Genomic DNA, 27806 nt, shown 5'->3' on the forward strand with positions numbered 1-27806 from the left:
CCCCCATTTCAGAGGGCCCCCAAACCATGCAGCATAGCAACCTTGCACACAGGATTGCAGCGTCACTCCGATTTGGCCCAGCACCCCTCCCTCCCCTCTCAGTCGCCCTTTGATGCAGAGCAACAAGTAAAAGTAGGTCACAACCTACACTATAAGCACAATGTGGGGAGGATGGGAGCTGATGGGGAGAGAGGAGGGAGAATCCTCCCTGCCATGGGAGAACTGCCTTTGGGGAACGTGATGCGGCAGCAGCCCCTTAGGATCCAGACACCGCAGTGATCAGCATGCAAGAAATGCAGAGTTAAGTGGTTCAGGGGCACCGGAGGGAATTCGCTTCTCAGCTCCCATCAGCTTTTTCCCTTTAAAACTCATCTTCGTGGCTGCATGAGAGCCATTCTCCATCCATGCCAGCATCCAGTCTGGAGCCGTAGCTCCGGGAGACATGCCAGGCACCACCATTTAGCTAAACAGCGCATTCACTCTGAACCCTCACGACGGCTGCTGAAACAGCAGCTGAGCGGATTAGCGGACATCTCCTCCCCAAGCAAGCAGTTCCTTCAGACTGCCATTCCCGTGGTAACCAGACACTCAAAAGCCATGTGGAGGAGGGTACAGAGAGGTACAGGTCAGCAGGGTGGGAGGTCACTCAGGGGAATCTGGCAGCTGCCTGGGAGACTGGGTGAGAAGCAGAGAGCTTGGCCGGGAAGCATACCCACTGGCAAAGGGCCAGGCCCAGCAGGAGACATGGGAAGCAGCCTGCAGGCAGGCGATGGGAGACCATCGCTAGGGCTGAGTCAGTGATGCCCCTCACGAGGGGCCCGAACTCCAGCCGGTGGGAGCTACAGATCTGTTCTGAATTGTACTCCCAAAGGCAGAGGCTACACGTGGAAACAGTTACCCTGGTACCCCTCTATTGGGCTGCCCCCTAGGGGCCAGTTAGGAACTGCTACATTAATCTCCTACTGAAACTCCCTGAGCCGTTGCTGGCGGGTTACTTGTCCCGTTCCCTTCCCATCAGCTCTCATAAAGAGTCTTTTCCCTCCAGCTGTGTGTGAAAGTGGGAACAGGCGACATGTGGCCTGCAGAGCCTAGCACCTGACTTGCCCACTGCGGTTGCCACCGAATCTGAGGTCCACCTGGGATGCCCCTGACCATCTGGAGAGGGTTGGTGGATCACAGCACCCGCCTGTGTAACAGGGTTGGCCGCTACCAGAGCTCACCTTCCTAGCCAGCGGTCACCCTGCAGCACTCCACCCCAATGTCTCCTTCACAGGATTTCTTAATCAAACTCAAGAGAGTCCAAAGGAAATTAAAACATTCCCCACCTGAGGTCCGATTTATTCACTCTTCATGTACATCATGGCACTCCAGGCCCCAGCCTCAGTTCAATGTCTCTCTCCCCTTAGTTGGCGTGTTCCCAGCCCTCTTTCACAGATCTGCAAGATTAAAGTCTCTGCAAGAGCTAATCTTGCTCCCTGCAGCAGTTGCAGTTCTTTCTCCTTCTCGCCAGCTGCAGTTTCTCAGGCCTCTGTTTCCTGAGGGGTTCCCCCAGCTTGCTTCAGCCACCTGCCGCCCTTTATAGGGAATTCCTGATCCCACTCGGGCAGGGCTCATCCTGTAAAGAGGGTTGGCTTAGTCCCAGGATCTACACCCCATGGGACAAGCCACCCTGTTACAGCCTCCATGGGGCGAGGTGCATTGCAACAGCAAAATAAGGAACAGCTGCACAGATTGCACTATTCATTCCCATACGCAGCTCAGCAAAAGATCCCATTTATTGATTTTACTCGATGCTGCCACAGAATTGCCGATCTGCTGCTCCAAAGGCTACAGAAATCAGAAGGGAAATGGGACAGGCACAGAATTTAGACTTAGCTTGCCCCGGAGCACAAGCCCTTGCTTTTTCTTCTTTCATATGTCTTAAAAACAGTAGTGTGAGATGGCCAAGTCTAGGGTGGCAATCCAACTGATTGCTTTAGGTGAAGCAGTATGGTTTGCAGCGATGAGATCTCACCAGGATAGCATCAATGTCCCAAAAGATTCACGAGGTATTCCACAGTCTGATGTCACACTTTATGGAGAAGGTAGGTGCATCTGCCATGTGATGTGTAGCTGCGATTGAAAGTGGACTGTATTTTCCATGGGAGTGAAAAGCCACTGGGTACTTCGGCTGGTGCATCTATGGGGGTGTTTCTTTGGGATATTGGGGTTCTTCCGCCTTGCTCACCATTGATCTCTGGGGCAAAACCCCGAATTGTCAAGCTCTTGCCCTGCAAGCCAAAAACATTTCCTGGATTTGAGTGATGACAACCATCTCGTGGTCTGCCCTGTCACATGCTAAGGAACAACCAATGGCATTGGTCACATTGTATCTGAATGCCGCTCAGCAAAGTCCCAGACTGAACAGCCCTTGCTTATCGCCTCTCTGCTGTAATCTTGTTTGCTCTGGTGTACCTATTAAGGGATATTCTGAGTTTCTTAGTTGCTGGAGGCCTTTTTGGGGGGAAGAACCTGAATACAGTAGAATATGATGGTTCCTTTGGGTCTTATAATCTATTAGATCATCTTGTCTGACCTCCCGTATAACACAGGCCAGTGAATCTCCCCCAGTGATCCCTGCCTCCAGCCCAGTATAGAACTGGGGATCTGTCTTCGGGTAGTGAAGGACTGGAGAAGATGCTCACCAGTAGAGGGACTCTGTCTCCCCAGATACAGCACCTCATCTTCTCTCTGTGGGGCAGCAAGGGGACGGCCTTGGCCTGCTATACAGATAATGATACTGATCTCTTTTGTAAGCACTTTGAGTTCTATGGATGAAAAGCGCTAGATAAGAGCTGGGTGTTGTTATTACCATGAGTGAGATTCAGTGGGGAATTCACCCTGGCCCAACGACAGTGCAAGCAAGTGGGGTTTGGGGGAGAGGCTACAGCTTGGCTGACTCGTCTTGATCTCATAGGCACATTCTCTGCTAGCCACACACACACACACACACACACCCCGCCCCGCTCCGCGTTGGTTAGCCAATCAGAAGGCACCTCTGGTTGCTGGGTTGGCTGCCCTTCAAAGGATGGGGTATAACAATGGTGCTCACATGGCTGTTGGTACCTCCTTTCCCTAGCTATGTACCTGACACCACCACCACCAGCCAGCGCCTGTATTTGTTCTTCAGAGTCACCTTGCGAAACGCTTGCGCATCTGTGTTGTGGAAACCGAGATAAGCAAATATGGATGAATAGTATCAGAGATGGGGCGGGGGCAGAGATAGACAGAAGGCTTGCAGCTGTGCTGAAAGCACATATATAGGATGACCACAGAAAGCAGGGGAGTATTTGCAGGCTGCCAACACTCTCTGGGACCCCACAGTCCTGCCCCCAGTGGGAAACATTACCCAGAAGAAAAGGCAGAATGTTCCCCTGGGCCCTGGCTGTTCTGTGCGCGCTCTGTGCAGTGACCAGCGCCTCTGAGAAGTGCAGTGAGTATCAGCCCTTCCCTGGGAGAGACCAGCGCCATGATGGAGAGGGTCAGCAGCCAGCTGGGTGCGGTAGCAGGGGCAAGGTGGTTCAATATGTCACTGGTGGCCTCATCATAGTTAAGGAAATAAGCAGGGGTGGCACAACCGGTGTTGGATCCCAGCATCAGTGAGAGCCCAGAATCCTCAAAGAATGTGAATCCATGGGGGGAAGAGGGAAGTGTTCCTTAAGTCATATCCTGGAGGTGCAGAGGTGGCTCCCGGGGGCGTGTGCCCTCCTAGATGAATGTCTGCTTCTCTCCGTGTCCAGTTGTCCCTGCCAATCAGCAGTACCTGGTCACTGAACTCCAACGTAGAATGGAGAGCTCTGTCATCTTGCAAAGCTCACCGAACCCCAGCATCCTGATCGCGTTGAACCTGGCCGGCACACAGGATGGCGAGATGGAAAAGCTTCTGGTGGAGCAGATAAAAGAGAAGATCGTCAAGGAAGGCACAGAGAGTAAGAGGCCCAAAATCAGAGATTCTTCTCTGTGTGCCAGATCCGAAGCCCACTGAAGCCAACAGGAGATTTCCACTGACTTGGAAGGGCATTAGAACAGGCCATCTGTGCATGCCCCAAATCCCTTCTCCATTTATCCTGCCCTTAGAGGAGGAACGTGTGTATGCTTCAGTCAGAGAATCACAGAGATGTAGGGCTGGAAGGAACCTTGGGAGGTCTCTAGTCCAGCCCCTTGTGCTGTGGCAGGACTGAGTAAACTTAGACCATCCCTGAGAGGTGTTTGTCCAGCCTGTTCTTAAAAACCTCCAGTGATGGGGATTCCACAACCTCCCTAGGTAACCTGTTCCAGTGCTTAATATCATCAGAGTTAGAAAGCTTTTCCTAATAACTAACCTACACCTCCCTGCTGCAAACTAAGTCGATTCCTTCTTGCCCTGCCCTTGGTGGACATGGGGAGCAATTGATCCTGGTCCTCCTTATAACAACCTTTTACATATTTGAAGACTTATCAGGACCCCCCTCAGCCTTCTCTTCTCTAAACCAAACACGCCCACATATTCAACCTTTCCTCACAGGCCAGGCTTTCTAAACCTCTTATTTGTGTTGCTCTCCTATTTGTCCCCAATTTTCTTAAAGTGTGGCACTCAGAACTGGACACAAGACTCCAGCAGAGGCCTCACCAGTGCTAAGTAGGGCAGGAAAACTACCTCCTGTGTCTTACATATAACATTGCTGTCAGTACACCCCAGAACGACATTTGCCTTTTTTGCACCAGCATCGCACGGTTGGTTCTTATTCAATTTGTGATCCAGCACAACCCCCAGATCCTTTGCTGCAATGCTGCTGCCCAGCCGGTGCTTTCTGCTGCTGCCCAGCCAGTCCATCCCGATTCCTGACGTTGTATGATCATAGACCAGAAAGAATCTAGTGACCAGGTTTCCCCAGCAGCTATTGTAAGGAATGATGTAAATGCTGACCCCTTGTGGCAACAGGGAAGAAGATTCTTTCCGGTCACATTTTGCTGCATTTGGAGGGGATTGTAATAATAGTCCCTGCTAACACCCCAGCCCTCTCTTCTACCACATACACATAACCAGTGAAGAGAACATTACATTTCCATGGTTAAATGCTGAAAAGTCAGCCAACATCACTATTAAGATTTCAATCTAGCCTTAATTCTGCCCCTGGAGTGGCTGCATCACTAGGATAAAGTCTCTAATTGCAGGATCTCAGACTATTTCTCAAATCAAACAGCATTTCAGCTCAACAGGAGAAAGTCTCTGTAACTGATTAGCCACTGAAAACCAGAAGGGGGGGGGGGTGTTGAATAGAAAGATTATCTATATAGTAGCTGCTACTCCCACTGTGTATGTCTATAGCTGTTTTCATCCTAGTCTGAGATCCTTTCATCCAGCCACCTCTGGGGAACAGTGTTTTATAATCCCTCCCAGCAATGCTACACAACGGTTTAACGCAGGCAATGGAGTCAAATACTGTGTTCAGTGGAAATGGAGGGCAGATGGTCCAGGACATGAAGAAAACTGGGTTTTATTCCTAACTCTGCCACTTACTCCCTTGGGCAAGTCATGCATCTCGCTTTGCCTCAGTTCCCACTCAGTAAAATGGGAACAATTATTATTTATTAGGTGTGTTATGGTAACACCTAGGGGTCCCAGTCATGGACCAGGATCTGATTGCACAAGGTGCTGTACAGACACAGAACAAAAATCCATGTCAATTTCAATTGGAGGTTCTTTGGGGCAGGAACTCTCTCATACTGCATGCATGTACAGCACCTAGCATAAGAGGGCCCAGATCTCAGCCGGGGCTCTTAGATGCTATCCTAGTAGAAATAATAATAAACCAAAGGAAGAATTTCAGGACGAAGGATGTTATTAGAGCTGGAATTGAGGCAAGACACCAGGCTTAACAGCCCTGCTGTCAGGAAGAGCAACCAGGATCTTTAATAAGCATGAGCGCTCAGGATCTGATTTTTACAGCCCATCTGATAGACAGCACCCACTAGCACTCTGCCAAGGTCCTCTCATACCGTGCACTGAAACCCTCGCTTTCCCTAGTGTTTCAGACTCGATCTGTGACAGCTTTAACCCAAGAGCACCTAGGAAAGACATGATCTGTGTTGTGCCAAGGAACCCCTTGATGAGTTGGTTACACTCTCTCTCTCTCCTCCGCTCCCCCTCCTCATCCTGCAGAAATGACCTCTGGCGAGGTGGCCCTCAACGTCCTCGCCCTCCTCTCATCCTGCGAGGATCCACAGAGCATCGCACCCCACATCAACTTGGTCAAAGACTTGGCGTCGAAAACTAAGGATGAGTTGTCCTACTTGAGTAAGAGAGGGAGTGGGGCTTCAAATGCATCGAGAATTAGACCAGGACTCAGCAGGCCTGAGTTCTTCTCCCAGGTCTGCCACTGGCCTGCTGGGTGACCTTAAGCAAGTCACGGCACCATTCTGTGCCTCAGTTTCTCCACCTGTGCAATGAGGATAATTATCCTGACCTCCTTTGTGAAGCACTATACAAGAGCAAGATATTAGTATTATAATCAGGGAAGAGCTTTGGGGACTGGACTTCAGGTCTCTTTGCATCTTTGGAGTCCAGCCCAAGTGCAGCTGGGATCTTTCTGTCCAGGAGGAATGTCCTCTGCAGATCTCCCTGGAGGCAGCTGGGAGCCCAGGTCAGCACTGTGCCTCCAACTTCACTGATGGTTCACTGTGATCTTTGCTCTTTTTCTTTACCCAAGTGAATGGGCACTGGGGGGAAGGTGCTGAGCTAACTCGAAGGTCACCTTCTATGCCCAGGGAAGGTACAACCCAGAGGAGGACAAGGGCTTCCCTGCCTGATCTAGAAACGCCTCATTTAAGGGACGAGAGGCCAGTGAGTCTCTGTGGGCCAGGGGTCAGTCATTCCTGCTGTGGTGCTTTCCAGGAGACCACGGCACACCCAAGACGACTTTCTACCAGCTCAGCCTGGACGTCCTGGCTTTGTGCCTGGAGAAGGAAGACATTGAGGAGGCCGCTGTCAGCCTGGCCAAGGAGGCCCTGGCAAAGGACTTCTCTGTGGGTAAGAGCTGCTACTCTGCGTGCCAGCCCCCATAGAATCATAGAAAATTAGGGTTGGGAGGGACCTCAGGAGGTCATCTAGTCCAACCCCCTGCTCAAAGCAGGACCAGCCCTCCCTGCACTGAGCCCCAGTGCCACTGGGCTTGCTTCCCATCGGGCACACTTCCTGATGTTGGGGGTTTCCCTGGATGGTATAAGGCTACCGGAGCAGCTCACCCCAACATACCCCACCTTACCTGCTGCAGAGTGTCCCTATCGCTGCCCTGTGCCTGCCCGTCTGAGCACCCATCACCCTCTCCTCCTCATCGCTGCCCCTCCCTGCCCGCTGCATGGAGCCATGATCCCAAGAATGCGTTGCTCTAACCACCCTTTCTGTCTCCTTCCACCCCAATGGTTGGGGTGACGAAGGGGCGGGGGGAAATCTGCAGACACTGGAGCCATGGCAACTCTGGCACTAACCTGTGTGCACAATGGGCTGGTGAAGGCTGAGCAGAGCAGGATCCTGGACGCCATCCAAGAGGCACTGAACAAGCTTCACCAGCAGATCCTCAAGGCCGTGGAGACCAACACCGCCAACATCTACAGCATCGGCTTGGCTTTGCAGGTACCAAAACCCCATCCCTTCCCTGCTGGGAGCACTGGCCTGGTGCAGAGCTCCCGATGCACCTTGAGCCATGGGTCTGGCTGTGCCGTGACTGAATCATGGTCCCAGCCTAGCTAGGCAGAGACCAAACAGCCACAGGACCGTGAGCAATGAGACTGAGTGCACAGGGATACAGCCTCCTACTCTCCTCCTTCCGTGCCCTGCTCTATTCGAGGTGTCTCCTTCCTCCTTTCACAGGCGCTCAGCGTCACCTTGGCATCCTATCCCTCCGGGGACTGGAGCTGCTCACAGACCCTTACCAAGGTGCTCAATGAGATCTCCCAGGGGGCCTTCAACAACCCCATGGCCGCTGCCCAGATTCTCCCTTCCCTTGTGGGCAAAACCTACCTGAATGTGATCGGACCCAGCTGCTCCCCAAATAAGGGTAAGGATCACCCCACAGCACCCTCCCCCACAGCCGCTTCCCCTGCCCCTTGGAGCAATGCAACAACCACCCCCGGGCCCCGAGATCTTTTACCTGTTGCTTTACATTGCCAAAGGTCTGAGTTAACCGGCCCTGATCCTGGTCTCTGCTCTGCAGGCGCTCAGAGATTAATCCCGATGTTGGGGGTTTCCCTGGCTGGTATAAGGCTACCGGAGCAGCTCTCCCTCACGCCCTGTTCCCAGCCACCCGTGCAGGACGCCTGCCAGGAGCTGTCTTTGGGACAGGCAGGGTGGCCAAAGAATTGCCGCCTCCTGCTAGTTTCACCTGCTGAAACAGTCCCTGGATGCTGCTGCAGCCAAAGGGAGTTAGAGCCACACTTAGGCGGCTTTAGCTCACCCCAGAGGCTGCCACAGTCTTTGGTAGCCCCACAAACCAAGGAAGGGGATGTTGGAGAAACCCTGGTCTGCTCTATTCCTGGGCTCTCTCTCACTCCCATCAGCCACTTCCTCACTGGCTGGGAACACACAGCTCGGTAGCCTTAGCACTCACTACCTGTAGCAACAGTCTAGATGTTCTAGAATTTCCCTCATTGATTACCATGGCATCTCCTTATGGGACGTTCTGCAGCCCTCTTGTCTAGTTGTCATAGGTCCCTATGCCAGCATGTTCTCCAACCCCTCCTGCTTGATTTCCATGGTGCAGCCAACCCGAACAGCTGCCAGTGTTGCCTCAGCCCCACTTGCTCAGCCATGAATTGCAAGGGGCTATTTCTTAACGAGGTCTGTCCCCTTTTCCACTGTATCCCTGATGATATAAGGGTCAGGCCATGTCCCCCCTTCGGCAAATGTCAATTCATGCCTGGGGGCCAAAGCTCTCCTGCCCATTTTCTCCAGATTTCCTCACCCCTGGGGCAAAACCTGGCTGCTGAGAGCATGGGGCTTTCCCACACAGGCGCCCTGGCTGCTGGGGTAACACGGACCCAGCAAGAGGGCTCCATAGGGGTTCTGGCTGCTATCTGGACTCCGGCATGGAAGGGCTGGGGCAGCGCAACCCAACATGAGTTCTTCTCACCCAACATCCCACATAAGTCTTGCTCTCCCTTAACAGGGAGGTCCCACCCGTAGTTACCCATCTGTTCCTATCGCCTCTCTCTGCCCAGTAATGGTGGAATACACCGTCGGCAACAACCTCAGGGGGCAACCCTTCAACTACACCACCTGCGTGAGTGTACCCAGAGGCTCCGTGCTGCTCGCTGTCCTGCAAGCAGCTGCGCAGGCCAATCCACACTTCAGGTGAGCAAGGCAGGCTGCACGAGGGCACGGATTCATCCTTCCTCTTGATCACTCTCTCCTGACTGGTGCCTCAGCCTCTCCCCTGATCCATCCCCTCTACATCCCTCTCCTTCCTCACAGTCCCCAGCTGTATCCCACCTCCCCCCAGTCCCCGACCTCAGCTCCCTCCTGACTCTCGCCTTCGTTCCCCTTGCAGCTATAAAACAGAGCAGACATCCTGGGGCCTCATGGTCGTCTCCATCAATGACCTTGCTGCCAACTCCAACGACAAGACCTACTGGCAGTTCTTCAATGGCACAGAGCCCCTGGATCAAGGTGCAGGGTCTGGGGGGAAAGGGGCAGGTGGGACGGTTGTCAGCAACCACCTGGCAGGGGGAGTGTGCTTGTCCTGAGAGCCATTTCAGTTTTGTCCGAGCGGAGTGTTTTGTAGGAAAGCGGCAACAGCAAGTGCTGCTTCTGCCTTATTATCTTGTCCCATTTCTTCCAGGTGTCGAGAGCTACATACCCGCTAATAATGAGCATATTAAGGCTCTCTTCAGCAAGTACTGAGCATGCAGGAGGCCTGAAAGAGGAAGAGAATGAAATAAAGAGCAGGAGAGGCCTCTTCTGTCACCTTTCAGGATCACAAGCTGGGCAAGACCCGTCCACACTAGATCGGAGTGCAGCTACACTTGATACACGCCCAGCTATTACAGGGCTGTTAAGAGCAAATAAAAAGAGTTCTCTGGTTCTCATGGATCACCAAGTGTTTATTTCAATCTGGGGTGTAACACTGGGTCTCAATAAAGTCTCTGAAGGGCTCCCCAGTTTGGGATAGTCCCTGCCAGCAAGCTCTAGAGACTGATACAATTTCCCTTCTGAAGAGGCTCCAGATCACCTCAGGCCAGAATTATAGCTGGCCGCCAAGTCTGCTTTAGTTAAGATTGAGACCTGCTTTCTGTTTAAAGTTTGACTCTTCTAAATGCTCTAAAGTCCGCATGGTTATCTGGATTTCCTTGAAATTTTGTGTGGCTCATCATGGTGCTAGCAAGAGTTAGTGATCCAAATTTTGGGATATTTGATTCAGGGATCCCCAAAATATAGCTCCAGAAAAAACATTTTTCCCCTAAGGTTTGTGAATTCTACCAGTGTATATTGATAAAGTTCTTTCTATCTAAAGGGGCTCCAGAATAGGTCGTTCCCTCCCAGCTGTCACAGGGAGAACATTAAAATTTCTCCCCATCGAAAGAGGTCCCTAGAATAAGACATTATTTCCTAACCAACACTGTGGGATTGATAAAGCTCCTCCCCTCTAACAGGCCCTCAGATTGGGTCATATCCTTCAGGATAACAACAGGGTATCAATAAAGTGTCTGGCATTCCAGGGGAATGATAACATTCTAAAGTGGCCCCAGGATGGGACGATCCCTTTAGAGAAACAATAGGATATCGTTTTCCAGATCATGGAGGGCATCACCAACTCTTGTAATTATATTGCAAGTAAGTCTTGCAATATTTGGTGTTTCTAACCCACTAGACCCCATTCCTCTCCCAGAACTGGGGATAGAATCCATTGACTACCGTCTCCCCAATTTCCAGCTCCCTGCATTGGAATGGCACCATCCAATGGATCAAACGTTGGTGTGACTCACGCCAAGGTTGGCAGCTGGATGTTGGATGACAAAAGACACTTGGCCAGGGAGGATCTCCCATTGGGCAGGCAGAAACGTGACCCGAGAACTCCCTAAAGGCCTCAGAACCCAGAAGAAAAAGAAAACAAATTATTAAAAGTCTCTTTATTTTCATGGAGATTTTGGAAGGGCTGATGCAAGGTATCGGAATGCTTGGGGTTGATGATGCTGCATGGGACCCCATTTTATAGCAAGAAGGAGCTGCAGGGCTCCCCTCCCACCTTGCCATAATGAAAGGCAAGGAGGCTGAGGACCCACATGCTAAAAGATTCCCACTCCACTTTCTCCCCTCCCTCAATCAGGATGTGCCTGCAAGGTTCACGCAGGATACTAGTCCTCACTGAGGGTTATGGGCTGAGAGGACAATATGGAAGAGCCTCAGTGTCCAGCAGTGCTGTGGGCATAATGTGGTTGGAGGGCTCCCCCAGCATGAAATGAGGGATGCATAGAACCCAGTAATCCTGGCTCCCAGCCCCCCACTGCTCTAACCACTAGACCCACCTCTCCTCCCTGAGCTGGGGATGGAACCCAGGAGTCCTGACTCCCAGATCTGTGGCACCCCATCTCCCTATGTCGCTGAAAAGCCTCATGTGGGGGGCACCCCCTAGCCTGTGCTCTCTAGGGAGAGGCTGATGGGAGACAGGGGAGGCAGCAGCGTCCCCTGGGGACCTGGTCCGCTACCTGATGCTCCTCTTCCCTCTTTGCAAGCTGGTCTGGAGTCTGGACCTCCTAGTCCCGGAACCAAACCTCCTAGTTCTTGTTTCCCCTAGTGCCGCACACGTTCAGGATTACCGGACGTGGTTCCTCCCGGACAGATTAATGAGCACTCCAAGGAAGTTTCCCCTTTACTTTCCGCTTTCTCCCGCCGTCAGGAGTTTCTCTGGGTGCTTCTGAGGCCGCCCGCCTCGTTTCGGGGCATACCCCCCCCACGCCCTCCCGAGCGGCGCGCGACCATGTGGCGGCGTCTCGCGCGCCCTCTCCGCGCGCTGCTAACAGTCCCCGGAGGTCAGAAGGTCACCAGCCGGCCTTGTGTGGGGGGAAGGGATGGGATAAGGGGGGATTTAAAGGGCCAGCGCCCTCACCTGTCTATGAGCCGGGGCGTTGTCCGCCCGATGAGGGGCCATACTTGGCCTAACGTCCCTCGCCGCCCACCGTCCAGCAACATCCGTTCCACTGGATGAATGACACCCTTCAGGGGGAGGGAATGGGAGCCCGGACTCCTGGGTTCTAGAGGGGAGAGTGGGGTCTAGTGGTTAGAGCTGGGGCTGGGAGCCCGGACTCCTGGGTTCTATTCCAGTTCTGGCATGGGGGGGAGGTTAGAGCAGGGGGAGGGGCTGGGATCCAGGACTCCTGGGTTCTATCCCAGTTCTGGCATGGTTCCCTTTCCCCATCTGTAAATGGGGGAGCTTGTCGCTTAGCCTCCACTGAGAAGCACTTTGAGTTAATGTAGCATGTTATGGTTTTATTAGGTGCTGGGGGAGGGCATGTGTCAGTGGTGGTAGGTCTGCAGTCCATAATGGTCTCAGCTGTCTGTGTCCTGCTAGTATTTTGTTAAGGCCAAGAGTCTGTGCAGCATGTCTCTACATCTCCTGTCTTTTATTTTCCAGATCCTTCTTGCACCAGAGTCCTCAGCGCTGGCCTGAAGAGATATGTGCTTCCCCCAGATTATAGCAGTGAGTGCAGGAGCTGGAGAAATGCCAAGACAGAAGGGCAGCCGGTGTCTTGCAGTGTTGGGCATATTTGTCACCTTCCTTAGAGGGGACATGTTGAGTCACTGTGGGGGGGGGGAGGGGGCTGGAGGGGTAGGTGAGGAGAGAACATTATAAAAAGTATATTATGGACTTTGGGGTTGTTGTGGGGTATTTGCAAAATACATTTTCACTATGTCTTGGGCAGGAGCACAAATTATCCATGAGGTATATTACTGATCTCACTGTGTAGAGTGGGGGAAGCATTTTGTCATCGTTGGTATTGGGGAGAAGTGTATCAATTTTTTAAACAATTTTGGAAAATACACCCAGTTGTACATCTCCTTTGTCAGGAAAACATGCTATTTGGTGTAGGTTGTCCTATTTCTTTTTTAAACTCATAGAGTGAGGGGTCATGTATCATTTTCTAAAGGCTAATGCACTTGGATTTTGGATCAGTGTGGGAGGTGAATTCTAGAGCTGAGAACCTTCCTGTCTGAATATTCAAGCAGACAGAATCTAGGGCATTTGAGCTAACAAGCCCTCTGGCTCTCTTCATCTTGCTGTCTAAATGCCTCCCACATATTTGTGGTTCTTGACTTCAAGAAAGACTGAGTAATAGTAATTTTTGCCAGCTGCTCTTTATCCATGTGCTGATTTTGGTTCAGTATTGGGATAGGAGGGAAACTGCTGTTTGTTTGATGTAAAGGTGGGGTAGAGCTGGCACTTAGGCCTGGTCTACACCAAAAATTTAGGTTGACCTAGCTACATCATTTAGAGCTGTGAAAAATTTCACAACCTGTGTGACATAGTTAGGTCAGATGCTTGTAGGTTGACAGAAGAATTCTTCCCTCAACCTAGCTATCCCCACTTGGAAGAGTGGATTACCTACATCAACAGAAAAACCCTTTCCGTTCATGTACAAAGCATATACATTATTGCGCTATGGCAGCACAACTGCAGTGCTATAGCTGTGCTACTACAGCTGCTGTCATGTAGTTCTATATCGTCTCACCAGCCTTACCCACCACCTTCGGGTAGATGTTAGATAAAATGGGGGAGAGGAATGGAGCCTTGTGGGACTACTTAGATGAGGGTTTTGAGGTGGAAGAATAGTAGCCCATAACCACCCTCTGTGTTTGGTCTGAGAGGATGGACCTTTGCCACTTCAGGATATCTCATTCATTCCTTCAGCTTCAAGGAGGTTAAAAGGAAGCATGAATGACAATGTGAGAACTGGCAGTAATACAACTAATGTCAAAAGATAGCTTCTTGAGCAGGGGCCTAACCAAAGCTGCCATCTTGCCTTCCCTTAGAGAAGTCAGTATTCTCAGTCAACAATAGAATCAGTGTCTCCCCTGGTTGATTTAATGTAACTAGTCATGGGAGGCAGAGGCTCAGATTCCTGGCCACCCAGTTTCAGAAGCTCAGTGATGAAAAGTGGCTGATGTTCCATATTTACACACTCTAGCTACAGATCTGTGTCCACCAGTGGGGGTGCTCTGAGACATGCTGTGACATCTCCATTTATTCATCCTTCCAGACATCTCCATTCCTGACAAACCCAAACTGAAGTTCATGGAGAAAGTTCCAACTGTACCAAAAGTCAGGCGGGAATTCAAGAACCTACGTGACATCCGTGGCCCATCCACCGAGGCCACTGAGTTCACCCAGGGACAGTATGGCATTTTGGTGAGTGGGAGAGGAGGAGAGATACAAATTGGGATGCCTTTGAGCTGTGTCCTTCACCCAGAACAAGGAAAACAGAAGTCCAGGAGCTGACCTCTTCAGCCAGGCAACCGAGACAGTGAGGGCTGACTCCATCCAGGCTGAGGTCATAAGCTAACTGAGGCCAAGAGGGAGTATGGAAGTTATGAGTGAGAACAGCTGTAAATTGGTGACAGAAGAAGCCCCTTCACCTCGAGTCATAACCCCTACTCTGCTTGTTCTCTCTCTCTCTCCTTGCAGGCACTGGGTGGCGGTTACCTCCACTGGGGTCACTTTGAAATGATGCGCCTAACAATCAATCGTAAACTGGACTCCAAGACCATGTTTGCTGTGTGGCGCATCCCAGCCCCTTACAAACCCATCACGCGCAAGAGCCTCGGCCACCGCATGGGAGGGGGCAAAGGTGCCATTGACCATTATGTGACAGCGGTGAAATGTGGTCGCCTCATTTTGGAAGTGGGTGGGCACTGCGAATTTGGGGAGGTGGAGCCCTTCCTCAAGCAGGTGGCCAAGAAGCTGCCATTCCCAGCCAAGGCCGTCAGCCGCCAGTCCCTGGAGGAGATGCGGCAGGCAGAAGAGGAGAGAAGACGCAACAACCAGAATCCATGGACCTTTGAGCGTGTGATCACCTCCAACATGCTTGGAATCCGTAAGGTGCTGAGCCCCTACGACATGACGCTGAAGGGGCGCTACTGGGGCAAGTTCTTTCTGCAAGACAGAGTGTAATGCCCAAGTGGTGGTAGGAGAGAGAGAACCTGAAGGACTTCCCTGATGTCTGTAAGGTTCAACAAACTGCATGGAAGGAACCTTGTGCCTCCTTCCTCATCACCTGTGAGGCTGCAGCCAGGAAGGGCCTATCTTGTGTGGTAGGATCTCCAGGGAAGCCAGTGCTGTGGAGATCTGCCCCTCACCTCTGAAGGTGGCTGAGTTCCGTGCAATAGATATGGGGGCTTAAGGGGCAGGCTGTGGTAGCCAGTGATCATTTTGGATTAATAAAGCTTTCCTACAGCGGCAAGGTCTTGTGCCTCAGTGTCCAGTGTATGTTGAAGAGGCCATCCAGGGAGCTACAGGTCCTTTGTGGGGTGTTAGGTTAGGGCCTGTGTTGCTGCACATCTGACCAAGTCAAGGAGATGGACCTCTAAGGCTGCACTGTTGAAGTTCTTAAGGAAACTTGCCCCACCCAAGAACATTTCCTCCCACATGACCCACCCCTCCCCAACATACTGAATAGACTACAGCAGTGGTCACTGAATTGAACACTTTATTCAAGCAGAGGCTTCAGTGTCGATGATTGTGCCTTTTGAACAGTAACTATACAGATAACAGCGGCTATAAAATTCTGGGCATGGATGGGGGAGGGGCTCTTAAGCATTGAGGGAGGCAAAGAGGCCTCTGCTCCACTCTCACCTGACCCTGGAGGGGAACGGGTCTCATTTTCCATCTCTGTAACTGGGGAAGGGTCACTAGATTTCATGGAGGGCTCCTCTCTGAAGAGCATCTCCCTACTGCATGGCTCATGTACAACTCATGCAGGGGAATGGGCGGAAGCAATCTTAGAGATTTCCTCATCTGGATAGAGAAGGAAGGAGCCAGTGGAACAGAAGCAGCTGGGATTTACAGAGTAACAATGTCCAAGTCACTCCTCCCTACTGCAGAAGTGATTTATCAGGGGGGAAACAACAAATACACTCAAGTTTACATGGTTTGGGGGATTAAAATAAGAAACTTTCAAGTGAGAGAGAGAGAGGTTTTTGTAGAGTGAATGAGATTGTCCCACATATAAACAAAGGAACATGGTCTATTTTGTGCCCAAGAGACCCTAACTGAGTGAGGGAGGGGCCTTGCTGCCTTCCAAGTATCAGTGGTTCAGGCCAAGACTGTTCCGATTCCCACCAGCAGCACCAGGAGTGGATCAGGAAGGAGCCAGAGACAGAGGGGTCACAAGGCTCAGAAAATGAAAATGTAGCTACATCACAGCTGGGGGAAGAGGTGGCTCGACAGTTCCATGCCTGATCACGCTTCTGCTGCACTGACAGAGGTATAACACTGCATGCTGTCTTTAACATTTTGTCCACAGAAGAGAAGAACTGAGCCTCCCAGAGCAACACAGGCAGACAGTGCCATTCCCCATCCTTCAGCACGTTTGTGCTATGCATACACAGCCCATTGAAGATATGTCCACAGCTGGATAGTTAGCTTCCACACACTAGTGGGCAAAAGGAGCCACCAGGATTGAGAACAGAGTTGAACTAAAAGGTTGACATTTGGAAACACTTTAAATGTAGCCAATATATGTGGAGTCCGTGAAAACGATTACATTGGAAGACAAACTCCCCTTAGCGTTGGCATCGTCCACATGGTGTCTTGGTTGGTGCCATCTTTGCAGCCCGTCCTCCTTCTATTTCAGCTTCCTCTACCCCTCCAGTCACGAACACTCTGAATAGTGAGCACCTGGCAAGTAGGAGCCAATGGCCATGTTTGTGACTTCTTCACAAAGAGGAGGAGGTAGAGCTGGTGAGAAATCCAGATGGGAAAGAATATTCGAGGGGTGGCACCAGGGTGGGGAGTGGAAGAATGGTGAAAGGCCATCTGCAAATCCATCTGAAAAATTAGAGCAAGAGAAACAAAAAGGGAGGAAGAACAGCTGGACCTTGCAGTTCCATCTACCTCATGGTCTCCTTGCTGTCAGAAACCTAACATCCTTTGTTCCTTTTGACATTGTTCCCTTGATCATCTCATAAGCTCAGAGGTGATGTTCGTGAATTGCACTTCCTGTCCACTCCTCACCTTTCCTTTCTCTCTTCATGGGGTGAGAGCTCCCCCTGCTGCTCTGTGATCTGATCCAGCACCCTGCTGTGCCTCTGATCAGTTGTGGCATATCAGAGATGCCCCAAGCATTAGATGCGGCACCGCTGAATACAGCCGTGAGACATCTAAGCAGACTAGTGCTGATCTAAACCACTCTTTCCCCCATCCAGAATAAGGCAAATCATCAAAGCAAATCACAGCATAGGGAATGAAACCCAGAAACATATAACTGAACCAAACACCAGCTCCCACTCTACTGCCCCATTGCACCGCTAAGCCTGGCTCACCTGTGGTGGGCAGGGGGCAGGAGATGGGTGCTCAGGCGAAGATGCCTCCAATGGTGGAAGCCAGGATGATGGCAAGGATGATACAGCAGATCATGATCATAATCTTCTTCTGCTCGGCGAGAAAGAAATTAAACATCACACAGTACATGCAGTGAGCTTACAGCCAACTATAAATGGAAGTTGGGGCAGAGAAGAGGGGAAGGTCACCCATCCTCTGTGTCACAAGAGCAGGGGAAGGGGGTCTATAGCTTTGGGCTGGAAAAGAGGAAAGGGATTCAAGGGTGGGAGGGAAGGAGGTGGTAGGAAGGAGAGGTGGAGGGAGGAAGTGGGGCTTTTCTTTCACAGAGGACAGGAAATGTTTCATCATTGGTGCTGGAGACCCTCATGGATAGGATGGCTCGATGAGCTTGTTTCCCTTCCCCTCCACTTACGTGCCATGCAGAGAAAGCAAGACCCAGCCATGTGCTCAGATGCCATGATTATGGAGGCCACACAAATAGCTGGCTAGGAACTAGCCCGCCCTGTACATACAGACATGCAGAACGTTATGCCCCCCCAAGGAAAAGACAACACGTGCTCCCAATATCTGTTACCTCATCTTACCAGGACTGCACAGCAGCAGAGGAGAAACCCCAGCCAAGTTTTCCGGTCCAGGTGGGTGTAGTGGAGAGTAGAGGCCCTTCTGGAGACTTGGAACAACAAGCCGCTCTGGGTGGGTGGGGTCCTCTAACCCTTTCACCTCCCCAAGGTTCATCAATGGAGCCAGCTGGCATGGAGATAATAAACAAAGCTCCTTCCCCTGCTGCCAAACCTGGTCACTGCTGCTATTCTGAAAGAGGAGCTGTCTCTTTAAATGTCAGTGAGTCAAGTGAAAGTAGTTCTCAGCCCAGCACTGGAGGCTCAAAGTCCCAGTCTCAGCCCCAAGGCAGTGCTGCGGTCATGGGGCTGTTTAATTCCACACAGTGCTATCATTCAGCCTCTATCGGGCAGCTCATCGTACCCATTGCCTTTCCCCCATCTGTTGCTTTATTCAGCCTTGACTCTTGCCGTGGTCTGGATAATTGGGGCAGGGCTAAGGCGGAGCAAAGCAACAGATCCCAGCCAAGAGGATTCTGAACCAGCATGTCCCAATGTTTGCATGGAGCAGTCTCTTTCAGCCAGGACTTGGACCTTGTGCGGCACATGGGGCAGCACAGGATGTGTTACTCAGGCTAGGAGCTGGTGAGCCAGAGCGAACCACAGTATTAGTCTGTGTCTGGCAGCCCCACTAAAAGTCTCCTTTACACTGGGAGGCAGGGTGCCTAGTGGCTAGAGCACTGGACTGGGATTCAGGAGCCCTAGGTGCTATTCCAGACTCAGCCACTGGGTGACCTAGGGCAAGTCACTTTCCCTGTCCATGCCTCAATTTCCCCCATCTGTAAAACTGGGATAGCAATACTGACCTCCCTTTGTGATCTGAAGATAAGAGCTAGTTATGAATTACTGACATTCATTCCAACCAAGTCCTATCTCTTCTCCACCATGAGGGACGCAGGCCATGGAGGCAGCACACCCACCTCAAACCAACCAAGAATAGCTTGGGTGGCCGCAGTTGGATATTGCATTCAGGCAACGTTGGCTCACACAGGAACACCACAAGAGCTTTTCATGATCAAATATAAATTCATTTATTTACTTTTTTTTTAAATTAAAAATAAATCAATAAGTTGTTTAAAAAAAAAAAAAACCCCACACAAGCCAATACCTTCACTTGGTGAGGTAATGACATTTCCCCAGTCTACAGAGCTCTGGGGAGTTTCAGGGGCATCTCAGAACTTCTGCAAAGGCATCCTTGCCCATACAGCATGTCCATGCCCACCACCTAGAAATCACAGACATCAAGACCTAGAGAAGAGGAAGACAAATGGGAACTTCCTCCCAGCTCCGTCTGTGCACCAAGGGGTACCGGCCAAGTGCAATCTTGCATCAGGAGAGTGAGTCATGGGGCATTAAGCAGGTGAGTGCTGAGTGGGTGAGAGAGATGTGATGTCCCAGTGCACCAGGAAGGAGGTGGGGGTGGAGACGTGCATCTGGACCAGCCAGATGCTAACTAACAAGGGCTGTCACCCCTTATCCTTTTCCAACAGGGGGAGTGGACATTTGCCAAGTGGATTTAGTACAGCCCTCCGGCCCTCTGTTTATTGAGCAGGCACAATGTGAGTAGGCTTCCCCCACTGCTCTGTCCCAGGAAAAATCACCACTAAAGGAATTGACACCGATCCACTCCTTAGCTTCCGAGGTTTCCAAGCAGGGAGCCCAATTAATGTGAGGGCATTTCTGCGATCTGGAGATCTATCCAATGGGAAGACCCCAGTCCCCAAGACCCCTTTCCTACCAAGGCTCCCAAACGGCTGTCAGTTACAACTGTTGGTTATGCCCAACTGGGGTGGATCACACCCAAACCCATAGCACACCTATAAAAACAGGCCACCCTGATTTCTGTGACAGATGCAGACATTCAGGGACTGGCTGATAAGAACAGTTAAAAAAAAAAAAACAACACATCTATGAAAACCTCAACAAGCCCTGAGTAAATAGAATATTAAATATACATATGGACACATGCGTGCACACACAAATTATATCACCAACATAGCTGGGCAGTTATACCTACTGCTCCCACAACCAAAGGAGAACCCCCAGCAAGAATCAGACAAGGTCAGTCCTAAGATTCACAGCCGAGGAGACACCGATCACTATTTAACAGAATAGATCACCCAACATGAAGTTTTCCAAGAGCCCTCTGCCCTGCAAACCAAGCTCACAGAGTATCAGAGCCCTGGGCTTTGGGCTGGGTGCCAGGAGGCAACTTGTTTGTTCTAAGCAACAAAAACAAGTAGGTGGAAACTCCAATCACAAAGGTTCACACTTCACAGCAATAAAGGTTTCGATGCCTCCCAGTCCTTAGCAAACAGGGATCACAAGAGACAGGCCCCTCCTTCCGCACACAGGCACCCGCCCGCCCAGGAACAGATCAAGATTCAACAAGCGAAATGGCCCATGGTCCACTGGGCTCTTGCTCTGCAGAGCTTGGCGTGCCGGCGCTCTGCTGCAGACCCATGTTTTGCTCCCAGCCCTGTTCACCCGTGTCTCCTGCCCTCTCCCCCCACGCGCGCAGAGTTCAGTGCCCGCATGTTCTGCTCTGCTTTGGTTTCACATCCTGTCCCTAATTCTGGGGTTGGCAAGGCTGAGGATGCTGCCAAGTCTGCACCTGCTGGTTTGACCCACGTCCCTTGTGAATCCTGATGTCCACAAGGCTTGGGAGCGCTGCGGAGTCCGGTGCCATGGGGTTAGTGCAATGGTAAGGCTAGTGCATTGCTACACAGGAGACTCGAGATCCAGGCCCAGCTGCTCACTCTCCTGGTGGTTGGCAAGTCTGGGCGGGAGCACTGCAGAGTCCAGCCTCTCTCAGTGTCCACATGCCACATGGCCAACCCAGGTGAGTTACCAAGTCCTGATCTCTCACTGTCCTGGCTGGAGCAATTCAGAGGGGTCGTTCTTAAATTCCCTGGCCTCCCTCAATAAAGATTTTAAACAAACAAACAATTAAAAAACTTCCCCTTAAGAAAGATGAGAACGAGATGGGCCAGTGAGGTAGGAAATACAGTCCTGGATGTTCCTTTAAGGCTCTGCTACCATTGGTGGAAGTCCTGCTAGGAAACAAGATCCGACTAAAACAGGAAGTGATATCAGGAGGAGGAGCTGGGGTTGGTGAGAGGAAGGGAGGGGAGGCAGGCTTGATGGTGGCTTCTCTCAAGTGCATTGGCGGTGCAGGAGACACAATTACCTCCTGGATATGGTGAAGCAAGCTCAGATCCTCCAGGAAGGGTGCATCAGCTGGCTGATGAATGGGCAGACAGCTCTACCAGGAAGTGCTGGTGGGAAAAGCTCTGCACTAAAGGGAAACGATTTACAGCAGAGCCCAGAAGCCAGGCTGTGGTTAGCAGGTCCAGGAAAGGCAGGGAGCAGGAGGAGGAGGTCGACGTGTGGGACACGAGGAGGATCCTGAGGGAAAAGCTCACCACCAACCCAGGAAGAAGATCAGGAGTGTCTGGAGAAATTCAAGGAACAAGGGAGAAATTAATTCACAGGGCAGACCATTAGGGTAACATTAAACATAATCACGGACATCTAAACACTAACAGATCCTGGGCCCAGGCAGCTAGAGATGGGGAAACTACCACTGCAGATGGGCCAATAACCCCGTTGCAGGGCTCGGAAACAGCCAGCATACGCACCCGTATGCTGCAGGATGACATCTCCAAAGCCACTACCTTGCTCTCCAAAGTCTCAGCTTTCATTTAAAATAAAAAGTGAGTCTCCAGCTGTTCTGCTTGTGAAAGAAACCTCAAAATCATGACCCAAGCGTAAGCGAGCAGAGGGGGCCTGGACCAACAGCTCAGAGAAGTGTGAACTGCTCTTCTAGGGAGGGTCATTTAAATGACAGCTTAGCTGGGTCACGGCTGACAGGAGAAGGGAGGGTCACAGATCAAGCACAGTTCCCAGATTTTGGTGCCACGGGTGTGGTGTTTGGGAGATGCCATTTTTCTTCGCCCCACCCCAAGTCAGCCCAAACAGCTCAATCAAGCCCAGGGGCACATTCAAGATCACACCCCAGAGGGGGCCAAAAAACACCACCACCCCCCTATTTTGATTATCTGCACAATCTACTGTGAGCGGGGCTGGTTTTGGTGACTCGCAGGGGCAGAGCTTGGAAGAGTCCCGCCTCCCTTTTCCCTCCTGCCTCCCCTTCCCCCAGGCAGGGAATGGAAAGCAGACCAGAATTCACCCCTCAGATCCCCTTGTGCACAGCAGCCTGCCCTGCCCTCTGAGTCTGCTGAGATCCATGGAGATGTGCATGAGCCCTGGGGGAACAGCACAGCGAACTCCCTTCGCTGAGGCCGCTTCCACAGAGCTATCCACCCCACTCTAGAACCTTCTGGAATCATGCCCCCTGCTTCCCAAGTCATGCTCCTTACCCCATCCCCTCCTTGCAAACACCTCCGCCACATCCCCTGTGCCCACAGGCAAGAGCTGAAACAGTAAGAGATTGACTATGAAGCTCAGAAACCAGCGCCAAGAACATAAAGCACAGAACCCAAAGCCAGAACCAAGAACCCAGAGCACAGAAACCATGATCAAGAACCCAAAGCACAGCACAGTCTAGGACCCAAAGCCCAGAACCCATAGTCCAGAATCCAAATCCATAACAAAGAGCTTACAGCACAGAACCCAAGGTCTAGAACCCACTGTCAGAACCCGTAGCACATAGCCCAAAGTCTAGAACACAGAGCACAGTGCCTAGAATCTAGGACCAAAACCAGCAGCAAGAACCCACAGCACAGAAACTAATGCACAGATAAGGTTATGGACATAACTCCCAGGATAGATCCAGCTGACATTGGTGATGATCCATTTTATTTCTGGCCCAAGGCAGGGTTGGTCTCCGAAGGCCCCAGAGATAAGGAGCAAAACTCCACCCTATATCCAAGACACCCACCAATTCGCACCCAGCTCAGAGAGGTTCTGAACTCGCCCGGGCAGGCAGGCAACAAGAAGTTCAAGTCACTCCTTTGCTTGACTGCCACCCCTCTGAGCCAGAGCCCAGGGAACCCCCCCACGTTTCTCACACTACTTACGGTTCAGAGCCAGCAACCCTGGGGCCCAGCTTTACTTGAGCCCTACGGAAAGTCCAATAATCAGAGCTAGTATTGCGAGCAAGACAACCACTACCACAAAGATAATTATCATTTTCTGGAGGAGGGGACAAAAGAAAAACAAAAAGGAGGACAAACCATAAACAGCATTGCAACAAATGAGAAACAGCAACTCCCCCCAGCATGTGTTCCTTTAAGAGACAGCTATTTCAGAGCTGCAGAGTGCTGATCTCAGCCACCCCTTTAAAGCAACATAGCAATTTTTTGACCACCTCAAAAAAAAAAAAAAAAAAAAAAAAAAAAAAGACAATCTGTATTTATAGGCTTCTTGATTTTTGTCCCCTTCTTAAATTTAGTCTAGTCCCAACCTTCTCCAGCAAGGGCTGCTGCAGGGAATGGCATAAGGGCACCAGGAGCGCATAGCTACTCCAATCCTAGCCTCCCTCAGTAAGGGGGCACTATTGGGAATGGTGAGCAGAGAGGTACTGCCAGCCTCTCCCAGCAGGGGGCGCTGTAGGGGATGGGGTGGGGATCCTGGCTGTGAGGGGAGCTCCTGGCTACTCTAGTCCCAGCCCCTACCAGCAGGGGGTGCTGTAGGGAGCAGGGCAGGAGCGTTGTGTGTGGGGGGGAGCTCAAGTGAGTTCCAGCATTGACTCCAGCCAGTGGGGAGGTGCTGTAGGGAATGGTGTAGAGGTGTGGGCTGTTTGGGAGTTCCCAGCCTCCACACCAGGAGGCGCTTTAGGGAGCGGTGCAGGAGCACAGGCTCATAACCACATGTATCAAGACGCACAGAGAAGAAGGAAGAGCCAGGGAGGAGCCTGGAGGCAGCGAAGTGAAGCAGGGAGACAGCCCAGGCAGTTACCTCACAGAGGGATGCAGCATGGCACATCGTGCGTGGAGGGACTCAGCGTCCGGGCTATTAGAGAAGTGGGGGAGTAGTGGAAGGCTGTGAAAGAAGAGCAGAGGAAGCTGGGGCAAGAGGAGCAGAGGAGGGGGAAGTGTTACAGAGACACCAAGGGGTCACTCGGGCCCCCCGATTTGCTCTGAACCTTTGCCAGCTAGTCCCATTGGCCCAGGTGCTCAAAAGGTAGAGTCATTAAACCGTGGAGGGCCGTTGGTCCTTCCCCAACAGGGAGGGAAGGAGATGAGCGAGGTCAGAGAAGGGTGGGATGGAGGAGGATGACTGGAGGCGACTGAGAAGATTTGTGGGGGGACGAATCTGAGGGGGTGCAATGGGAAAAGGGCTTTGACCGGCAGGTGGGGGCTGGATGCGGGTGGGGCTTTGGTTGGTGGGATGGGACATGATCGGACGGGTCTTAGAAGGGTGACACAGGGAACTTTGATTGGTGGATGGGGGTTGGATGAGGGGGGCTGTGATTAGTGGGAGGGGAGACTGGCTGGGGTGGGCCTTTGGATGGTGGGAGGGTGACAGACGAGTGAGACAGGAGCCTTTGATTGGCAGGGCTGGGCACTGGACAGGGAGCGGTGATTGGTGGCGTGGAGGTGGTGAGTAGGGCTTCAGTCGGTGGGATGGGTCATGATTGGATGGGTCTGAGAAGGGTGAGACAGGGGTTGTTGACTGGCAGGAGGTGGAGATTGGACAGGGCCTGTGATTGGTTGTTCTCACCCTTCTGGCCTCACTCTGGTATTTCACGGCCTTTTTGGTGTCAGCCACGGCCCGTTCCACAAAGCCCACTGACTGGTCCATGTTGGTCTCTATGCGGTCGATCATGGCTCCCTTGCAGAGGAAGAGAAGAGATGGCGGGAGCGGCAGAGAGCAGCAGGAAGTGGAAGGGAGGCAGAAGAGAGCAAGAGAGCACCGCCGAGGAGGCCCAGGCATGCATCAGGGCAAGGGGACTCACCTTGCGCGCCTTGTTCTTGTATATCAGAGCCTTTTTGGTCTCTTCGCGCGCTTTCTCTACATGGTCTACCGTATGCATCATATTCAGCTCTATGTTATCTATGACCCCGCCCTGTTGGGGGAACAGGAAGAGAGACATCAGGAAACTCAGACATCTAAAACACCCACTGACCTAAAGTGGCTCAGAAGCACCCAGATGTATGTCTACACTGCAGAGTTAGCTCAGGATCTCACCCAGGTTTAGTCCAACCTCTCCTACCAGCCACACACACAACTTTCGGATGGGGGTTCAGAGGTTGTTAAGCCTGGGCTAGCTGAGTCGGCTAGGGGAGATGAGTTAGAGCCCAGTTCTGGTTTAATTTGGGCTGGAACACACCCACTTGGCAGTGAGGATTCAGGGGGGAAAAAGGTCACTCGTGTGGATTGTCCTCCAATGCCTTTCCCACAATGCTCCATGAAAGACAGACAAGATCTCCCATAACTGACTGGGAAAGAATCCTAGAGCATCCCAGCATAAAGGCCCAGGGTATACATCTCCAGGCGCACACAGCTGAGTACGGACACAGTAGGGACACACTAATACAGGGAAGGCTTTGCAGTGAAGATGCTCATGCAGGGCACAGCTAACCGTGGGGGCTCAGACCCGGGTGCCAATCACCTGGGTTAACTGTGCAGTGAAGACACAACACAGGTGCTCCTTGAGACCCCAGCATCACCTCCCACTACTCACATGCTCCTCCCACCACAAGATCCCAGTTCTGCCCTTGGAGGTCTCCCCCTCTGCTCAGATGAGCAAGGCATTCATTCCAACCACCCCCTCCCCCGGCTTTTCTCCTGGGCGTAGAGGGGTCACTGTCGGGTTGTAGCACTCCAGGGTCAATCCACCACCTCTCCCTGGGTCCAAGGACAGGAAAGGGGCATACTCACCGTTCCCCGACTCACACGCTGCCTCCTCGGCATTGCATTGTGGGTAGAAAACAGAAAGGGGGCCCTCAGAGATGGGCACTAATGCCTAAATTGCCGTATGAGCGGTGGCTGCCTCCCACAATGCAGGGCTATTGAAGAGCATCAGGAGAGGGGAAAAAGTGGGGCCCACCCAGGGACATACAGAGCAGGGAGTGGGCCCTGGTTTCAGGAGCTCTGTGGGATGGGAGGAAAGCCAGGCACCACACACTGGGACAGGAGGCCATGCCTCTGGTCCTCCATGACATCACCCACAACACCAAGATCCCAAACTCACTCCCACCCGGCTCCCACATCCGAGGCACCACCATAATAAAATCCCTGGTTGCTAGGAGGCACTGGCTCTCCATTGCTTGGTCACCCATTCCAATTCCCAGTCTGGATGCTCACTCCCAGTTTCACCCATTCTTGCATTTCTTGGTTACGTGGCTTTCACCCTGCCCCATCCTGTACAATCCCTTGTCTTTCCTACACTCACTTGCTGGGTCACATGGTCATTATGCAGTCTCCTCCCACGGTTGCTCAGTGAACAAGGCTTACCCTACTTCCCCTACTGTTACACAGCTGTCACTCTTCATCCCAATTGCTCAGTTACCATGTTCCCTGGTTGCTTGGTTATCCTATCCTTATCCCTCTAGAGTCCTCACCCTATGGTTGCTCAGTTACCCTATTCCCTGACCCAGGTTACATGGTTACCCTATTCCCTGACCCTGATTGCTAGGTTACCCCTTCCTGTCCCCGTTGCTCAGTCCTTATCCTTTCAAAGTGCCCCACTCGGTTGCTCAGTTGTGTAGCTGACCCCTCATTGGTTGGTCTGCCCCGTTACCTGGTTTTCCACCAGCATGGCGATGTCCACGAACATGTCATGGAGCTCCTTGATGCTGCTCTCAAGCCGCACTATGTCCTTGTGCCGCCCCTCGATCTCACTCAGCGCCTGCTTCGAGATCTGCGAATCCATGATCTGGGACAGAGCCAGGCAGCCTCGGTTACCACTTTGCACAAACCCAGACACTGCTAAGGCGCCATGAGTCAACACCCTGCCATTCCAACTGCTCAGTCTCCCTGCTTCCCATCACCCACACGCACTGCCCAGCCCCCAAATTCCCACTGCTCACCCCCAAACTCAGGGTCTCCCCTTAGACTTCCCATCCTATATGTGCTTTGAGATCTACTGATGAAAGGCACTACGTAAGAGCTAGGTACCATCACCATATGCTTCAAGGTCCCTCCTCTCCATGCACCCCATTCTCCCCCCCACCATCTCCCTCCAGCCCCCACTGCATCCTCACCCCAGATGTGAATATTGATGGGTTTCCGCTCTCCAGCATCTCCTCCAGCTCCTCATCCGTTGTATTCTTCCCAGCTTTATCACAGGAGAAAGAGAAGAGATCAGACCAAATCCCTGGGCATCAGCAGGGTAACCAGCATGGGATTATGGGGGCAAAAAGATTCATATCAGCTGCTCTCAGTGACAGGTGTATGTGTGAATCCATCTGGCCTCCCAACCTGAGAAATGCCTTCCATGCCCAGATTCTGAACACCCCCCCACATTCAGCAGAGACCCAGCTTGGGAATAGGAAGGAATCCCATGGCTTCCCTCAGCAGGGGGCACTGAGACACCCTGGGTGCGAGGGGATCATGGGGAAGATTATGGGTAGGACCCTACCAAATTCATGGTCCATTTTCATACATTTCACGGCCATAGCATTTTAAAAACCTTAAATTTCAGTGCTGTAAC

General features: G+C 51.9%; 3 protein-coding genes across 5 annotated transcripts in view; 2 read left to right on the forward strand and 1 right to left on the reverse strand.

Moving 5' to 3' along the window:
- The first annotated feature begins 2027 nt into the window (after window positions 1-2027).
- On the forward strand, window positions 2028-10065 carry LOC137148641 (cobalamin binding intrinsic factor-like). Its single transcript, XM_067541561.1, has 10 exons — window positions 2028-2084; window positions 3304-3472; window positions 3780-3968; window positions 6182-6316; window positions 6914-7048; window positions 7476-7651; window positions 7889-8075; window positions 9235-9367; window positions 9564-9682; window positions 9855-10065. The coding sequence occupies exons 1-10, from the start codon at window positions 2028-2030 to the stop codon at window positions 9914-9916; spliced, it is 1362 nt and encodes a 453-aa protein (XP_067397662.1). The 3' UTR covers window positions 9917-10065.
- A 1821-nt stretch (window positions 10066-11886) lies between these two features.
- MRPL16 (mitochondrial ribosomal protein L16) lies at window positions 11887-15468 on the forward strand. Its single transcript, XM_067541546.1, has 4 exons — window positions 11887-12042; window positions 12645-12710; window positions 14269-14417; window positions 14694-15468. The coding sequence occupies exons 1-4, from the start codon at window positions 11991-11993 to the stop codon at window positions 15177-15179; spliced, it is 753 nt and encodes a 250-aa protein (XP_067397647.1). The 5' UTR covers window positions 11887-11990; the 3' UTR covers window positions 15180-15468.
- Window positions 15469-16111: 643 nt separating this feature from the next.
- The window catches only part of STX3 (syntaxin 3), a 30048-nt gene continuing 18353 nt past the window's right edge, over window positions 16112-27806 (reverse strand). The window contains exons 7-11 of one of the 3 annotated variants that reach the window (XM_067541543.1): window positions 27358-27431; window positions 26895-27029; window positions 24872-24982; window positions 17549-17657; window positions 16112-17054 (exon numbers count right to left, since the gene is read on the reverse strand). In XM_067541543.1, coding sequence (XP_067397644.1) covers window positions 17580-17657; window positions 24872-24982; window positions 26895-27029; window positions 27358-27431 — 398 coding nt within the window. In that variant the 3' untranslated portion in view covers window positions 16112-17054; window positions 17549-17579. Of the gene's footprint in view, window positions 17055-17548; window positions 17658-19680; window positions 21639-23226; window positions 23342-24871; window positions 24983-25106; window positions 25218-26894; window positions 27030-27357; window positions 27432-27806 lie in introns of those variants that run through there. The other 2 variants (XM_067541542.1, XM_067541545.1) reach the window with 2 other exon arrangements.

The sequence above is a fragment of the Emydura macquarii genome, unplaced genomic scaffold, assembly GCF_026122565.2.
Source record: "Emydura macquarii macquarii isolate MOO-44397 ecotype Brisbane River unplaced genomic scaffold, CSIRO-AGI_Emac_v2 contig_670, whole genome shotgun sequence".
Taxonomy (NCBI): domain Eukaryota; kingdom Metazoa; phylum Chordata; order Testudines; family Chelidae; genus Emydura; species Emydura macquarii.

Bases quoted from the DNA above. Each gene is read 5' to 3' on its own strand.
- MRPL16 (XM_067541546.1), top strand. From the start codon at position 11,991: ATGTGGCGGCGTCTCGCGCGCCCTCTCCGCGCGCTGCTAACAGTCCCC. The intron at 12,043-12,644 runs GTCAGAAGGTCA...TTTATTTTCCAG, and splicing joins GCTGCTAACAGTCCCCGGAG to ATCCTTCTTGCACCAGAGTC. The intron at 14,418-14,693 runs GTGAGTGGGAGA...CTCTCCTTGCAG, and splicing joins AGGGACAGTATGGCATTTTG to GCACTGGGTGGCGGTTACCT.
- LOC137148641 (XM_067541561.1), top strand. From the start codon at position 2,028: ATGTCCCAAAAGATTCACGAGGTATTCCACAGTCTGATGTCACACTTT. The intron at 2,085-3,303 runs GTAGGTGCATCT...GCACATATATAG, and splicing joins TGTCACACTTTATGGAGAAG to GATGACCACAGAAAGCAGGG. The intron at 8,076-9,234 runs GTAAGGATCACC...CTCTCTGCCCAG, and splicing joins CAGCTGCTCCCCAAATAAGG to TAATGGTGGAATACACCGTC.